Source organism: Biomphalaria glabrata, chromosome 1 (assembly GCF_947242115.1).
Source record: "Biomphalaria glabrata chromosome 1, xgBioGlab47.1, whole genome shotgun sequence".
NCBI lineage: Eukaryota > Metazoa > Mollusca > Gastropoda > Planorbidae > Biomphalaria > Biomphalaria glabrata.
Window position 1 is genome coordinate 56202023 of NC_074711.1, and position 17295 is coordinate 56219317.

The following is a 17295-nucleotide window of genomic DNA, read 5'->3' on the forward strand; positions in this document are numbered from 1 at the left end:
GCACTGAGATATTATTTTTGTTAACTCCATGTAATTTTAAGTTATCTTTAGTGGTTATTAACATTACTTTTAACATTTTTTTAATAGAGTGGTGGCTCCAGGCAAAGATGCTGAAGTTAGTGGTCATCTCTTTAAAAACTTTGGTTCTCACAGCAATAACTATCCATATTCTTATCTGACTGCTGCAGCATCTATAGGTATAACCAAAGAAGATGTGGATGTATTTGTCAACCGCTTAGAAAAAGTATTCTTAAAAATCAAATCGAAAAAAAGCGAGAATATTCCTTTAATTCAAAAAGATGGTGAAATTCTTCAACCTGAGCATAAAGCGGATCATGTGGATGCTGTCAGATAATTAACAATGTTTTAGTATTGTTAAAATTTTGTAAAAAGCAGTATCTTTCAAAGACTAGGTTAATCATTAATTTTATCAGTCCTTTGAAAATGTATTGACTGATGCTACATTTACATGGCTTTCAGTATTTTCAATAGTAGGTCTATATCACCATGTCCAGTAGTTTTGTTGCCTTCATAATGGTGGGTGATAATGTCAGATGAAAATATTGTTTAATTGCAAGTTTACTTTTTTAAAAAGAATAAGTGAAACATTTCAATCAACATTAAAAAGTAAAAAAAAATGTAAAAAGCATTAGAAATGAGAACAAAAAAAAAGCATCCCAAATGATATTGATAAAGGAGTTATTTGATACTGGTGTGATCTGATGGTTTACCAAAAAAAAAAAGTAACCACAATAATAGTTCTAATTACTGTGTATCAGTTGAGATTCTATCAATTGTTATTGAAATTTTATGTTAATTGCTCTTGTGCCACATGTATATGTCAACATTCCATTAACAAGTATTGACAATTTGAATGTTTCTTTAAATTGTTGTTTTTTTTTTAACTAAAATGTTCATATTTTTTACTGCAAGAAAACACTCATCTGATAAATTCATAAAATCATGTAGTGGAACCCACTAATATTACATTTGGGAGTTATGAAGAATTAAAAATGTTAGTATTACACTCATGTTATGCTCACTCATTTTTCTTCAAGTGTTGAAAAAGTGTAGTTGGAACTCCATATTTCACTGCTACAGCTTTCTAGGGATTTTTTTTTTTGTGTGTGTTGTTGTTGAGGTTCTGCAGCAATGCTATTTTCATTTCAACTGTAAGATTTGAATTTTCAAAGAGCTTGAACAAATTGACAATGCCATTCAGTTCAGAACTTAGAAAATAGCAATATGGCAAGTGAAAGTGATTTGAACACAGTGCACATTTGTGCATGACTGTGAGAGGAAAGGATGAGAGGTTTCAGTTATCCAGTCTTTCTCCCTCACTTAGTTACTAGTCACACCACCTAGACTGGACCTGACAGCTCCAATACATTGAAGTAATATTTCAGAAGTAATATTTCATATAGCCATGTTCAGAAACAAAAATTAAATTTTAGAAATCCATTGAAAGCAGCATTTTGATAAATTGACAAGGCAAAGATGGAAAAAAAACTAACAATGAAGAGGATTCGAACAAAACTAAAGCTTCCACTTATAGCCTTAAGAAGTTTGTTGATTGTGCATAGAAACAAGATTTTTACCACCAATATGTCTGCTGTGCCCAAATCACGTGACTATGTCTACCAACCCATTTATTTCATAGCAGTATCACTAGTTTATTCTTTCTTTCAATTCATCAGTAACAAACATTGCTAAGACTAATAGTCATTCACATTTGTAGATAATCTAAATCTTTTTCATAAAAATTGTTTTAAATAAACTACTGTTGTTGTTTTTTTTAACTTTAAAAAGTTTGTGCCATGACAATTATTTATCAAAGCTAGTGTAATATGTTTTTAACTGTTATGAATACATAGACTTTGAATTAGTGCTATCAAGTTCTAACAGAATGATTCAGTTGCAGTTCAATTAAATCATCCTGTGTATATGGTATATTTTAGAGCCATAAAAAATAAATGCATTAACCTATTTTTAAATCAATACTATGTAACACTAATTTCTAAACTAGCAAAGACTTCTGAAATTCTATAGTGTTGGTAAACAGTAAAATATGAAAGCCATTTATAAGATAACATGTAAGCAATTTAATTTCTAATGCATAATAGTAATAATTGTAAGCAATTTTAAAATTGGTGTTTTATTATTTAGATGTGGTTGGTTTCTGAGGGAATTCTCCTTTCAAAATTTCTCCAGATTTTGTGATAGCAAAATTGTAATCACTCCTACTGTCTAATAGCTTCTCTATTTCAGCATCTAATTTGTCTGCTGTAATACTGGTGATGAACTCTGATGACATAGCCTGTATAAAAATATAAAACATATGGAAGTAAAGATACTGTACCACTTTCTTTTAAATGTTTTTTTTTAAACTTATGTGTAGAATAAAAAAAAAATTGTGTCAAACTTGAAAATATAAAACTTTACTAGAGTTCTTATTTTTAAAATAACAACAAAATAATTTATTACCAATTTCAAAGTAGTTTCAAACTACTGTCGATTGATATAAATAAAAATGTTTGACTTACAATGTTTTTCTTTAATTTTTTTTCAGCTTCAATTTTCTTTTGTAGTTTTCTTTCTGCTCGTTCCTTTTCAATCTGCTGAATCCTCTCTTCTTCTAGTTTCATTTCCTCTGCCAGCCTAGCATTTCTGTGAAATGCAAAAAAAAAAAAAAAAAATTATTATTATTTTAAGATATAAATGTTAAAAAAGAAACACAATTGCATTTTTCCTCAACTTGAAATCAAACAAACCTAGTCACTGAAACTTTTTTGTTCCATTCAAGTACTTGTTCTTCCATTGACATTAAATCATGGGCATCATCTGAGACTTGCTGCACTGACAAATTCTCTTGTTTATTCAATAGTTGTTCATGGAGAAATTGTCTGCAGAATACAAATAATTTTATTCATGACTTAAAATATCTGTAGATCAGTGACAACCAACTTTTGGCAATATCCTGCACATGAGAAACGTCTGCCTTCAGTGCATAACTGCGGACTCAGTTCACATTGTTGGAGTTGATGTTTTGCTGTGATGCAGCTAGTAACATGACTTTCAGAAATGTATATAGCCCCCATGCAGTATGGGCACCAATGCTGTAAATCTATACTAGCACTGGAGACCTAGAACCACTCAGTTATAATTTTTTTTTAAAATTGTGCATCACTACTGTAGATCTATACCAGTACTGAGGACTAAGAACCACTCAGTTACCGTATTGAAAAAAAAAAAGGCTATGATATTTTGGTAATTTTTATTTCAACAAAATAATAAATTTAATGGTTTTGTCAAAATCCTAAAAACATTTATCTAATAGACCAAATTTAACTATAAAATTATATAAATTCTCAAACTAAAAATACTCTGCAACAGAATACGCAAACTTTCAAGTAATTGAAGGTGCAAATCTTTAAATCTAGTAATATTAAGGTTAATGTTTAGATGAATAGGCTAAATTTTAGTGTGCCATTACAATGAATGAAGGTTCTATGTTTACAATGTAGATTAGGATTTCAAATTAGGGAAACAAAGCTGACTTAAAAACACAAGGCCATGGATATCAAATCTAGACTAGTGTAAACTAGTCTTTCTCATCTTGAACAGTACTGTCTCTTGAAAGAATTTCAATCTGCATATAGGAAGTGCCATAGCACAGAGACAGCAGTGGTCAGGGTACTAAACGACTTACTTCACTATTCCGACATAGACATATAAATTCTTTCCATGCTGGACTTGTCCGTAGCCTTTGATATGCTAGACCATGAAATTATGATGGCCAGATTCTCTGCCACTTTTGGTTTAGCAGGAATTGTCCTAAAGTGGCTTGGATCCTACCTGCCTGAACGCACCCAAAGTGTTGTTAACGGGACAGAATCAACAAGCTTGCTCTTGAAGTACAGAGTACCCCAAGGATTAGTTCTAGGCCCAGTACTGTTCACTATGTATACATATCCACTCAGCAGTCATACGGCCAACCGGCATCTTATACCATCTCTTTGCCAATGACTCACAGTTATACAATTCCTCAGTACCCTCAAAGGTGTCGCATCTGGCAGAGAAAATCAGTGGTACCGTTGCAAGGGTGAGCAATTGGATGGTTGAGAATAAACTCAAGATGAACGAAGACAAGACAGAAATAATTAAGATTGGCACTCGGAACAACGTCTCAAAAGTCGAAAACACAGATTCTCTTTTTATCACGAACTGCCAAGTTCCTTATGTCCACGTAGTGCATAATCTTGGAGTTTTCTTCGACTCAACACTATCTTTCGACCCAGCTCTGCAAGGATCTTTATCTGCAGCTGAGCAGATTAGGCCAGATCCGACCATATTTAACAACAGAGTCAACAAAAACGCTAGCTGTGGCATTCATACTCTCCCGCCTTGAATATTGCAACGCCATGCTAGCAGGTATACCCGATGACAAAACAGCCATGCTGCAACGTATTCAGAACAATGCCGCACAAACAGTCCTTAGAAAAACAAGACGAGATTCTGCTACTACGCTCTTGTGCACGCTCCATTGGCTTCCTGTGAAAGTGAGAATCAATTACAAGGTCGCCACACTTTTGTCATCAGTGTATATATATATAACAATGAGATGCCCTTGTACCTTAGCAAACTGATTACTCCTTATGTCCTCCAGAGAGCCCTGAGCTCAATGGACTCAACGCTTTTAGTGGTGCCACGTTTCTCCCTCAAAAGCTACAGTCTGCTGGCTTTTTCAGTGCAAAGGTTTGGAACTCACTTCCCATTGATCTCAGACAGACAACATGCTACACCACTTTTAAGAACATTAACACCTATCTGTTTAAAAATTGTTTAGATTAATTGTCATTTTAGCTGTCGTGTTTGTGATGTTACCACAGCCCTTGAGCATACAATTTGTTTCTTAACAGCGCTTTATAAATACAATTATTATTATATCTATAGCTATCTACTCAAATCTACTGATTTTGGTCTTTTAAGATAATTTAGTAATGTGTAATACTGTAAAAGTGTAATTATTTGGACTTAGATCTATAGATCTAGTTACTGTTCTAACCTATACAAGAACAAGTTAAGAAGTCTAACATTACTGTCATGAAGTCAAAAAAGGATTTCAATTAATTTAGACTTGGAAAAAATATATATTTATTTTAGAATCATTCAATCTAAGACTTATCTGAACTTATCACAAAAATGATGTGTATACCTTATGCTTTTAACTTCAGCACGGTATTGACTGTAACGAAAATTAAGCATCGAATATTCTTCTGGGTCAATTGGAGTGGGTTTTCTTACATAGAATTCTTTTGACTTTGCTAAGGGCACCCATTTAGGCTTACGATATCTTACTGGCACACTATTCACTTTAAGAAACTTATTAACTAAAATATTTTGAATTTGCGATCGCAAGGCCATTGGCATTGGTGATTGTTTTTGTTTCTTTTTTCAAAACTTTTGAATTATTAAAAAAAAAAGAAACTCCTGAATAAAGAAATCTAGATTGTAGATCTATAGAATAGATTTTCAATGTAGATCTAGATTAGACTCAAGTATTATATAGATCTAGTCAATCTAGAGTCTAGACCATAACAAAAAGATTTTGTTAAATGATAGATGAGATCTCTTCACACTCTTGTTTAACCTAACTCTTTTGTTGAAAAAAATCAAATATGACTATATCAAGGTCTACGATCCAGATATAATATCTTATCAAAATGAGTACATCTAAATCACAGACCTATATCATATAGATCTATCTAAATGTCTCTATAAGTTATAACATAAACATAATATATTATTTAGGTCTTATACAGATCTATATGTCTATGGACGTATGGTACTAACATAGAATTGATTGTTACTCTTACTGGACGCCTTATTATGAAGATGTTGCAGCTTGAAACATTATTGCAAGCAAAAGACAAATTACGCCAGCAAATAAAAGCGAATTTGAATAAACTGTCTCAGAAAGAAAAAGACATACAATCTACAGTAGTTGTCAATAAGGTAATATTCTAATAATAATAAATTAGATCTGGAATCTACTATAATAGTATTAATTTACATAAATAATGATAATCTAGGTCTAGGAGATCTATTATATTATATATAATCTTATAGTAATCTAAATTTTAAGTCTTACTATTTAAACTTCTAGAATCTATTTTATCTATAAATAAAATAATATATTATATATGATTATATCATATCAGTATGATGAGTATGTCTAATCTAGAATACATAATGAATTAAGCTTAAAGTTAAAGGCTATGTGCACATGTTCCTGTTCCCAGTACGTTTTCAGATTCTCCTACTATTGGTTTACTAACCTATAATATATACTGTGCTACTTTGTGTACTGGTAGTGTACAATTTTGAAGTCTGTCTAGATTTAATACAACAATGATTAATTTGGATTGATTCTTTTCACATTAAGATAGTATCACTAATTTTAGACAGAAGATAAGTAGCCTAATAAAAATGTTATATTCATATCATTCCTTAAGAAAATGCAAGGAAGTATTTTAAATATTTGGCCACTATTATATGCACCATTTCAGAATTACATTTTAAAAATATGGTTGAGCAGTGAATTTTCTTGAGGGGAGGGGTAATTAGGTCTAAATTCTGATTTAAAAGTAATTTCTTCCCTGTTTATGTTTTGATTGACATAAAAAACTAAGATTTTAATATTGAGTAACTGTCTAGATTAAGAGTTGGTGTTATGTAAATAGTTCATAAAATTATATATTATAATTATATATAGTCATGTCAGCTTCAAATGTCAACAATAAAAATTTGATCAAGTAAAGCTTTATTTAATTCTTGGGACTTTACTATAAAAGATCCACCAAAGAATTTTAGTGATTGTTGTTTGTAGAATTCTTGTCAGTCAAAATTTTTTTTTATTAAGGTTTACTCCATTCAGTATCAAATTTGTTTTATTAAGGCTCGATCAAGCTTTACAATTTTTGTACCAGTTGTATACCTTCATCAGTTGGGAGTTTGTGATGGGCAGTAGTTTAATTTCACAACAAATCTTCCTTCTTTTCTTATGGCTGTTCTCTATAATGTTCATAATATTAAATATAAAGGCCCATGGATGTAAACATGAAATACTGGTATTAAAATAATAATAATAATTGATGTTTATATTTAGGTTTTGTCATCAAAAGTATTTCAAGAATGTCAAAGGATCTCTATATATCTGCCGATGAAGAATGAGGTGAACACTCTACCTATTTTGAGGGCAATGTTGAACAATGGGAAACAGTGTTTTATCCCACACTATCATAATGATGACATGATTATGTCGAAATTAGAATCTTGGGAGCACTATGAAAAACTGCCAATCAATACTTGGGGTATTAGGCAGCCTACTCATTTTGATTTATCAAATGATGCTATTTTGAATGGTAAGAATAGAACTAATAGAAATTTAGTAACTGTTAGACCTCTTTCTTTTTCTATCCTTTCCTTTTTGGATGTCAGCTTTGAGTTAATGTATGGCCTTCTTTTGGTGGAACTATGAATACCCCCCACTCCATGATTATTGAATCTAATTGAATCTAACTATTTAACTTGATATTACTTGCTTGTACTTCAAAATGTCCTGTTAAAACTAAAGAATTACTTTTCAGTTTTGGACAAAAAATGAGGTAACATTTACTTATTAGTCTCTAATGACATATGGAACAGTATTTACATTTAGTTAAAAAAAAAAACACTTTATTTCCCATGTGCTTAACTTATAAGGTAGTGCTTTTATTATATGTAGCATGAATATTTGTTACTGGAATATCTATTCAGTTATATTTAGCCTACCATTATTCATTTATCTGGTACTGATATTTCATTTTTACTTGCAGGTGGTTTAGACTTAATTTTGATGCCAGGATTAGCTTTCACTAAAGATGGTAGAAGATTAGGAAGAGGGAAAGGTTACTATGACAAATATCTACAGAAATGTGAAGACCTGGGTCTGCAACCTAAAACAGTTGCCTTGCTTTTTAAAGAACAATTAGTTGATAATGTACCTATTTCTGATAATGATAAATTAGTTGATTTTGTATTTTATCCATCTGAAGAAGAAATGTCAACATCTTACATTTTCTAATGCTTAACTTTTGCTTAACACAAATATAGCCAGTACCTGTAGTCTGTTATATTATCACTTAAGCCTTAATTACAAACACAGATGTTTAAAATACAACTCCATTTTATTAATATGAACAAGAATACTGCTAACACACTAATGACATATTTGCAAAAAACACATGAATACACTGAACATTAGAACAAGGGAGTCTACATAAAAAGCAAAACAAAAGACACACACAACATCCTCCTCATTCTGGAGTTAAATATAAATAAACACAAATACACATATACCGGTACATGTAACAGAGTCAAAATGACTTTTTTTGTTGTTTAATTACTTGAAATTAAAGCAGGACAACTTTGTGCCTTGCTCAGTTACCTTAGTGATGGGTTATTCTTGAGAGATGTTCATGATACATGATGGTATTTCATAACTAACAGAAATAGGATGAAGACATAGATAAAGAAAAAGGTATATTACTACATGAGCCAAAATTGTTTACTGTATGTTTAAAAAATGATGTATTTAGCAATCCCAGGTGAAAGCAAGAGTCATGAAAGTTGTGTTGATTGATGGCCTACTCAATGGTAGCTTTTGTCTTCCTCAAGCCGAATGGTTGGCTATTGGATAGATTGAACTTGGTATCACTTTCCCTTATCTGTTCCTTGAGTTTTGTTATAGGGGTGGTATGACAGTTAGTGTTACCAAATCCCTCCACTTTTCCTGTTCAGCAGCTGTTCTTAGCAAGATATCGAGAGAGAGGCCAGTCCATTCTTTTACATTATCCAGCCAGCTTTTCTTTGGACAACCCTTTCTTCATGCTCTTTCCACTGTACCTTGAAGAATGACTTTTGATAGTCATGTTTTACAATATAACTGAACCAGCTCAACTTTCATCTCTTCACAGTATTGAAGAGTTATTCCTTTTCGCCAGCCAGAGTGCTGACTTGTAAAAGTGCAAATTTGTCCTCTTTTCTGTAGCATTTACTCTCAAAGGCTTGAAGTCTTCTATCAGCCTCAGTGTTCAGTGTCCAAATTTCACAACCATATAGTAGTACAAAGACCACTAGCGAGGAAAACAGGTTTAATTTTACTGGGAAGCTGATGTTACTCCTGCAGATTTTCCACAGTTTGTTCATGGCAGGGTATGCCAAGCTTAAACAGATTTTAATCTCTTTTATTAATCCTCCATGTCTTGTTATGCATGACCCTAAGTATTTAAATGAGTCAACTTTAATGTGTAGCCATTCAATAGTATTCATTCCTATCTCCACCACAAGTATTTTGCTCTTTTCAGCACTGATTTCTATGCCAAATGCTCTAGCTGCAGCTTTCAGTATTGAAGTAAGATCTTGTATCTGGTCTTCATTTTATCCAATGAGGCCTATATCATCTGTAAACCTGAGATTGGAAATAGGTCGCCTATTTATGGTCAAGCTAAGAGTCAATCCTTCCATAGCTTCCATCATAATATGCTCCAGAAATAAGTTAAAAAGAGCTGGAGAGAGAATGCATCCTTGCCGCACTCCTATGGATGTCTAAAACTTTCTCCAATTCGGTTGTTCAGAAGTACTAACTGTATTTTGAGATAGGGCTTTGAGAGCATAAATGTTTTTATCTATGTTGAACTCACTCATCACTTGCCACATGCCACCATGGCAAACCTTGTCAAAAGCTTTTGAAGTCTATGAAGTTGTGTACCCGTACTGTTTCTTTTAGTGTTGAAAGGATTTTTCATTAAACTTTTTCACTATGAATATAATTTTGTTTTTAAAATAAATTTATCTAATCTATAGCATTACATTATCTAGTTATAAAATCAGCTTTTATAATTAAATGTATGATTATTTCCTATTGTTTTCATGTAGATATTACTTTTTTTTATGTTTAAATCTTCCAAACGTTTATGGTAAAAATGTACTGATGGGAAGAACAGTTTTTAACCATCAGCATGTTGATGGTTTCCCTGTTTCCAAACAATTTGGATTTGGTTCAGGAAATTTTTACTGTAGGCCTAATCGTTATGCATTTAATTTTTTTTTATAGCCTATACATTCCAGTCTGGTCAGTATTATGTATATAAAGCAATTATATGTATATATATACCATATATGTATATGTTGATTAAATAGATACTGGTATTTTAATATACAAAATATAAAGATGTGTTATAGTATTATTTGTATTTACTTTATGGTGTTTTATTTAAGTCTATGTAGGCCTGCTATTGAAACTAATTCATTAACAGTAAAATAATTTTACATAAAGCATCTGTATTTGTGTCACCTGAGGGACCAAAAGATCAAATTCAAATTAGGCACATCTGACCTTTTTGCGGGCATGAGGAGCGATGGGTTTATGTTCAAATGTTAAAAAAATAGGTTTTGGGACGTCTAGAATTTTCAAACATGATTAAGCCTATATTGTGAAAAATTGGGAACAAATCAAACGAAATAATTCTATTTGCTTCAGCAGTTTTTTGCTTCCTTTTTTTTTTTTCTATGCATCTACATCTGATTCCACTACCGACCGCAATGTTTTCAACCTAATGTGAATGATTTCTCATATTAAAATGATGATAGTTATATATAGCCTACGATTTCGCTCTGATGCACAAACAGACGTGTCTGCATCTAATAACCTGCATAACCACAAATTAGAAATTTACCACTTATGTTACGTATTCATTTATTTAGTTGTAACCAACAGTCTTAATTTTAGCTAGCAACGCTTTTTGCCTCCTTCATGAGAGTTTTTGGTAGTCTGTTCGTCGGGCCGCGGTTCGTTTCCTGGCTAAATCATTGTCATATTGGTACCCTTCTGCTTGGGTTATATGAGACCTGGGTGATATTTGGAAAACTATTGCACCACAAATTGTTTGTCAGCTGCTATAGCTGGATTGGGCATCTATCCCGTATCGCCGTGTTTCTTAAACTTTTATTAGTGACCCTCCTTTTCCAGTCTCAAAAAAAAATGTAGATCCATCCCCTCCTTAGGCAGCTATATAGGAAGTATGTGGAAAACCAAGCGTTGTCTATATTATTTCGAAATTCATTTGCCTGATGTCGACAGCGCAAGTTAAATAAAGTAGTAGTAGTACATCTAATCGAGAAAGGGTGGGACGGGTCGAAACTGATATTAATATTAAGTGATTGGCTAGATATTTGAGGCGGAAATTTGTAGCTTAACTGGATTGATCGTCGTAAGATTATCCTCATGTTCACCAAGACATCTAATTGTACCTGGCTTGTTTAGTAGCCGCTTAAGACAGCACAAGAAAAACTGGTCGCCCCCACCTCCGTTACATAGATGTAATAAAACGTGACCTCAAATCAGTGAACATCAATACTGACAATTGGGAAGACATAGCTCTAGACCGCAACAGGTGGAGAGAGACAGTGACCAAGAAAGCTATGGACAGTGAAAGTACATGGGTCTCAGCCCAGGAAGAAAAACGCACAATCCGAAAAACGGCCAGCTCCTCTACCACCGAAGCAAAAGCCACCTTAACCTGCGCTATCTGTGGACGGGAGTGTCTCTCCAAAATAGGGCTCCACAGCCACACGAGGAAGTGTGCTCTGAGATGAACCATAGTCGTGCTACGACTGAAGAAGGCCAATGATGAAAGACATCAACAGAACTATATAGTCTGGTTCATACGTATGGTACATCACTCTAGAGAAATTCAATCGTTCAGACGTGATTCAAATAGGCCTACAACTTATTTATCAAATATTACCAGGCTGGCTGCCTGGTTGTGTTGTATTCGCTCTGGACTGTCGTCTCGATATTGAAACCTACTCCCTCGCCCTGCTTGCTGATTCGGCTAGGATGTAATAATCTTCAATTAATGAAGGAACATCCAAAGCATATAAAACAAATCAACATACAAATATGAATTTTTTTTTCAGAAGAATCTTGATTGCTTTTTTTTTAAACTTAAGATCAATAATTAATTTCTCAACAACTTATATTTGTATTATATGTGTGTTTTTGATTTTTTTAAAACAGATGCCATGGACATATATCCGGAAAAATATGAGAAAGCAGTGGACTGGCGCAATGGCTGCGGCAATTACTGCAGTTAGAAACAAAGAAATGGGCTATTTAAAAGCCATCAAAACTTTTGGCGCTCCTAGAGCAACTTTAGAAGGCAAAGTAAAATGCATCGACGTACCACTCAGCGAAGTGGTAAATGTTCCCTTAGGGAGGAAGCCAACATTGCCACCTCATATTTAAGCAGATTTTGTCAGTTACATAATTGAAATGGAGGCAAGACTGTTTGGTCTAATTTGCACTGATGTGCTAAGAATGGCTCATCAGTAAGAATGGCTTATCAGCTAGCTAAAATGAAAATATTAAGACAGACTGATTTCAGCATTGACAATGAAATGGCAGGCAAAGACTGGCTAATATCATTTCTAACTAGGCACCCAGAACTTTCTTTACATAGTTAAGAATCAACTTCAGCTGCTCGAGCTACTGCTTTTAACAAAGTCAATGTGGGAAATTTTTTGATCTTGTGGGAAAAAAAAAGTTGATTTAAAGAAATTCAAAGCTAATCAAATTTATAACATCGATAAGAAAGGCACCACAACAGTGCAATTTAACAATGCTACAATTATTTAATTATAGCACTAAAAGGGAAAAAGCTAATTGGAATCCTGTCATCAGCTGAAAGAGGAAGGACAGCAACGACAGTGATATGCATGAGTGCAGCTGGTGATTATGTCCCTCCAATGTTTATCTTTCCTCGACAACGGATGAAGATGGAGCTAATGGATGGAGCACCACCTGGATCCATTTTCTTGCCACAAGACTGGGTGGATTCAGTTGGATTTATTTACGCAGTGGCTTAGACATTTTATTATTATTATTATTATTATCACAGTGATTTATCACCACACTGCACTCACAGAATGCAACCTTTTGATGCTTCGTTCATACCATGACTCTGAAATACAGGTATGGCTAAGTTCACATCCTGGACAAATCATCACTGAATTTTAAATAACTTCAATTTTTACACAAGCTTATCTTCGTGCTGCCAGCTTTGCCACAGCAGTTAATGGATTCGAAAAGACAGGCATCTGGCCTGTCAATGGAAACATATTCTAAGACTGGGAATTTAAGGCAGCGGCAACAACGGATGTACAGGTAGCACCTGCATCGAATAAAATTGAGGAACAAGAAATGAAAAATGCGATCGATTTTCAGATTTGGGACTTGGTGTTCAGGAAACCTTAAACAAATCCTGGGGACTAGCTGACTTAGTCCTTTTCCAATTGCTCATTACGAACGCAGGGGCGTAGCTAGGGATTTGGGGCCCGGGGGGGGGGACTGACCTTTTTTGGGGGCCCCTTGTTTTTTGACATTAGACCATGACATGAGATAATGTAGGCTACTTAATAAATACATAAGCCTACATTCAAATTGGTACAGTATATTAGTAAAATTAACAAGAAATAATCATTAAGAATCTTTTAATGAATAGTACCGTTGTTTAATGGCGAAATAATGCACAAGTGACAAATCTCAATTCATATCACTTCACGTCGTGCTTTCCGTGCAGCAAAGGCATCTATAACTTCATCTACATCAATACTGTCTAGTATATGTGACTCCACTGACATTAAAGCCATGCTAAGCCTTTCTTGCGTCTTTGTGCTCCTGAGATTGTTTTTTGATGAACTTGAGCTTTGAGAATAATCTCTCACATGCCGCAATGGAAGTGGCCTGAGTTAGCAGTATTCAGATGGAGGTTGCAAGGTTTGAGCACACATCATTACCATATAAAGCCAGCTTCCACAATATGTCAAAGTGCTTGTGTATTAATGACATCATTGAACAAGCGATTTGCCTTTATTCATCAAATTGGAAAAAGTAACACAGTTTTTCATCAGCGTGTCATCATCCATGAACTCCAACAGGTGTCTTGGTTCAAGAAGAAACCCAAAGGTGTCCACATAGATTTTCAGCCTTTGGAATATGTCCTTCTCCATATGAAGTCTTTCCAGCACTTCTGTCGCAACACGTTTGAATTGCAGTTCTATTGACAGTCCTACGATCAGAACTCAACTCCCCATAAAGTATTTTCTTTCTTCTGGTTATTTGGTTACAGGAACTACTTAGCATTCACTATCTTCTTTTGCTTTTTCGATAGATTGGTTGATCAGTTTCGTCCGTTTCTCATCATTTTGTAGTAAGCATGAAAGGGTTTTAATTTCTTCAGCAGCTTCCCTATGTGCAGTCCAGACGTTTGTAGTTTCTTCTGAACTATATTAATTGGGCGCAGGAGATTTGACCGGAATTCCAAATAAGCAAAAAATGCATAATTTTCCACTGCATGAAAAGATTCTATGCACTGCTTCTAGAATCCATTCTTTCAGTTTTTGATTCAAAAAGTTTCTCCAACAGCGTGATGATTTTATCGAGACGTAAGGAAACTGCCTACGTAGCTTCTTCTCTTGCGGACCACCTTGTATTACTCTCCTTTTTTTTAACTACCGGCTCCAGCTTCTTTCAGTTTGGCCCATCTCTGAAGTGAATTGGAAAATAAGTTGAAAAATTCATGTACAGTTCCAAAAGAAAGGGGACAATAGCTGGATCTATCTCAGCAGAATGAAGAGCTGCCAGGTACAGAGAGTGATTATCACAGTTCCTAAATGTTGCCTTTGGATTTATGTCTAAGAGAAGTTTCTGCAAGCCAGACAGACGGCCACTCATTGCGGCTGCGTTATCATAGGTTTGACCTCTGCACAGATCAAAGTCCAGTCCAATGTCTTTAAGAGTTTTCAGAACAAGTTCTTCATAATGTTGTCCATCAGGTTTCAAAATTTCAAAGTAACCAATGAATGACTCTTTTATTTCAAAATTATCAACATCCAAGTAACGATCTATTAGGGATACCTGTTTTTGACGAGAAACATCTGGGGTGGAATCAAGCATAAGAGAAAAGTAACAAACTTGTTTGACTGTCCCAGCAATTGATTTGCTAACTTTATTGCCATCAAGTTAATAAACTCATTTTGAATTTCTGGTGACAAATAATGAGTCTTCCCATATTCGATTCTATGTATGTGGTGTTTCGTAACTTCATCAAATTCTGCAAGAAATTTCAAAGATGCTAGGAAGTTCCCAGGATTGTGTGAATTCAGTTTTTCGTTGTGACCACGTATGCGTTTTTTTTTTCTAATTACTTAATAACTGCTGCTACACGCTTCAGAATATTTCTCCAGTACTGCTGATTTTCAAAATTTGCGCATGAAGCATATGTGACAGTTCATCTAGTTCTGCCTTAAGCTTTTCTTCTTCTAACTTCCTCTTCAAAAGAGATTGTCTGGACTCCTTCTTCATGTTCTTTCCGTTTCTCAGGTTTCTTCCATTTGGTGAAACCAACTCCAGGCTTGCTCAATGCACTAGATGTCTTTTCTGATACCTCAGAAAACAGTACACATGGAAAACAAAATACACATCTCAAGTTTGGAGAGAAGAGGAGTCAAGATCGGTTGCAAATTTTTTTTCCGTTGGAAGCATTCTAGTGAACCATGATGTCAAACTTCGTGATTTATTTTGGGTAAACCTTACTGGAAACAAATACCGTTCATCTTTGTTTTGGAAAAATAAGCTACTCTTTAACACATTCTTTGCTCGCGGTTCCTCGGATAAAATTCCAGGCTTGATCTATCCGAAGTCTTTGTACTTAATTACAGCTACTTTCACTTTTGGAGAAAGTGATTTTGGAAGACCAACACTTGACTCGTCATCACTTACTTCAGATGTTTTCTCTGACTGTGGTAAAAGGTATTCTCCTGGAATCTCTTCGGCACTACTTCTCTAATCAAGAGACATTTTCACTTCTTCGACTACTGTATCTTTGTATGAATCAAGTGAATAGGGATACTTTTCTTTGACACGCTCATGGTCTCCTTTGTTTTCAGTGCTCTTATCAGGTTTCTTCTTAAACGGTAAGGATGATGAAATAAACTACCCTATATGACAAGTTACTTCCTGAGAGTAACACGGCACTAGTCAGCGCTATGGAAGTTACTCCTTGAAATTGAGACTAACCCCGCAAGAAAAGTGTTAATAATCTGTGTGGAAGACATCCAACAGGGTCACTAACGTATATAACAACGTGAAAAGCAAGATTACATGGCAGTGACGTCAAATCAACAAATCTAGAAAATGATGGCCTCCATGTATATCCTACTGTAATAGCCTGTTCTCGAAAGATATACATGGAGAACAATATAGATACAATGTGTATCATGTAGTAAATGGACTCACACTAAATGTGCTGGGGCAGAATCCAGTATCTTTGATTGTGATGTGTGTGTTGAGAGTGAATTTTTTTCCATTAAAATTATTTACACATTTACACTTTTTTTTTTTTGAAGCCTTACATTATGTTACTTCATTGTTCAATGCACTGGTTATGGACAAGTTTATATTGTTTGTTTTTTTTTCTTAAATTACTAATTAGAAATGTTCCAGTCTCTTTTGTGGACCAGCGGGGGGGAGGGGTATATACATGGGCGTAGCCGGGGGGGGGTTCTTGGGGTTCAACCCCTCCCCCGAAATGAAATCCCCCCCCCCACAGGAAAAAGGGGGGGGGTTGATTGGAATTTAGTGACTAATTTTTAGCGGCCCCTGTAAGGGGAAAAAGCCGCTATTAGGTTTGTGCAAAATGTCCGTCTGTCCGTCTGTCACACTCAGATCTCGAAAACTAGAAGAGATATGAAAAATATTATTTCATCATTAAATGCGGCTTGAAAAGTTTAGGTGCAACGGCTACTTTTGGTTTTCTAAAAGCAAACCGTTTAATTTATAAAATTAATTATGCAAGCGATTTTTTCATAAAAATACACCAATTCTAAAACAATTACGTAAATGTAAGGGAGGCAATGTTACAGTATGCTAACAAAGATCGACGTTTTTGTGTATTTTCAGTATCACTAAGTCAAATATATTTTAAAAATGTACAGGAAATGTTTACAACAAATATAAATAATAGTTAAAGATGTTTTTTCTGGTCAACTAGCTGCTAAAATTAAAAGAAAACATTTCTGTTTGTTTATAAAGGCTAATAATGCATTTTGTATGTAAATATCACGCACATTTTTTTTATGGATTTTTTATGCAGCGATTTTCGTGCAGTAGCGTAACGTCGCTACATGACCAGG

General features: G+C 34.3%; 4 protein-coding genes across 9 annotated transcripts in view; 3 read left to right on the forward strand and 1 right to left on the reverse strand.

The window, feature by feature from the left end:
• Window positions 1-2545, forward strand: part of LOC106079701 (O-phosphoseryl-tRNA(Sec) selenium transferase-like) — a 73001-nt gene extending 70456 nt beyond the window's left edge. For all 5 annotated transcript variants that reach the window (XM_056045412.1, XM_056045419.1, XM_056045418.1 and 2 more), the window contains one exon: window positions 88-2545. In XM_056045412.1, coding sequence (XP_055901387.1) covers window positions 88-355 — 268 coding nt within the window. In that variant the 3' untranslated portion in view covers window positions 356-2545. The remainder of the gene's footprint in view (window positions 1-87) is intronic.
• The window catches only part of LOC106052284 (regulator of G-protein signaling loco-like), a 105671-nt gene that overhangs the window by 19804 nt on the left and 68572 nt on the right, over window positions 1-17295 (forward strand). The gene's annotated exons all lie outside the window — the stretch shown is intronic.
• LOC106079700 (28S ribosomal protein S26, mitochondrial-like) lies at window positions 2079-10519 on the reverse strand. 2 transcript variants are annotated; one of them, XM_056045551.1, is made up of 4 exons: window positions 10397-10519; window positions 2772-2903; window positions 2544-2667; window positions 2079-2317 (listed from the first exon to the last, which is right to left on the reverse strand). In XM_056045551.1, the coding sequence occupies exons 1-4, from the start codon at window positions 10450-10452 to the stop codon at window positions 2159-2161; spliced, it is 471 nt and encodes a 156-aa protein (XP_055901526.1). In that variant the 5' UTR covers window positions 10453-10519; the 3' UTR covers window positions 2079-2158. The 2 variants fall into 2 exon arrangements, with proteins under 2 accessions (XP_055901526.1, XP_055901523.1); XM_056045548.1 differs by lacking the exon at window positions 10397-10519 and adding an exon at window positions 5216-5667.
• Window positions 5704-10286, forward strand: LOC106058926 (5-formyltetrahydrofolate cyclo-ligase-like). Its single transcript, XM_013216443.2, has 3 exons — window positions 5704-6015; window positions 7169-7424; window positions 7878-10286. Exons 1-3 carry the CDS (start codon window positions 5890-5892, stop codon window positions 8123-8125), a joined length of 630 nt encoding a protein of 209 aa, XP_013071897.1. The 5' UTR covers window positions 5704-5889; the 3' UTR covers window positions 8126-10286.

What these genes read in the sequence shown, in the direction of transcription:
- LOC106079700 (XM_056045548.1), bottom strand. Translation starts at nt 5,430, where the DNA reads ATGCCAATGGCCTTGCGATCGCAAATTCAAAATATTTTAGTTAATAAG. An exon ending in GCTGAAGTTAAAAGCATAAG is followed by an intron (nt 2,904 to 5,215) that starts GTATACACATCA and finishes TGTATTCTGCAG; the next exon opens with ACAATTTCTCCATGAACAAC. An exon ending in AAAAATTAAAGAAAAACATT is followed by an intron (nt 2,318 to 2,543) that starts GTAAGTCAAACA and finishes ATTTTTATACAG; the next exon opens with GCTATGTCATCAGAGTTCAT.
- LOC106058926 (XM_013216443.2), top strand. Translation starts at nt 5,890, where the DNA reads ATGAAGATGTTGCAGCTTGAAACATTATTGCAAGCAAAAGACAAATTA. An exon ending in CTACAGTAGTTGTCAATAAG is followed by an intron (nt 6,016 to 7,168) that starts GTAATATTCTAA and finishes GTTTATATTTAG; the next exon opens with GTTTTGTCATCAAAAGTATT. An exon ending in AAATGATGCTATTTTGAATG is followed by an intron (nt 7,425 to 7,877) that starts GTAAGAATAGAA and finishes TTTTACTTGCAG; the next exon opens with GTGGTTTAGACTTAATTTTG.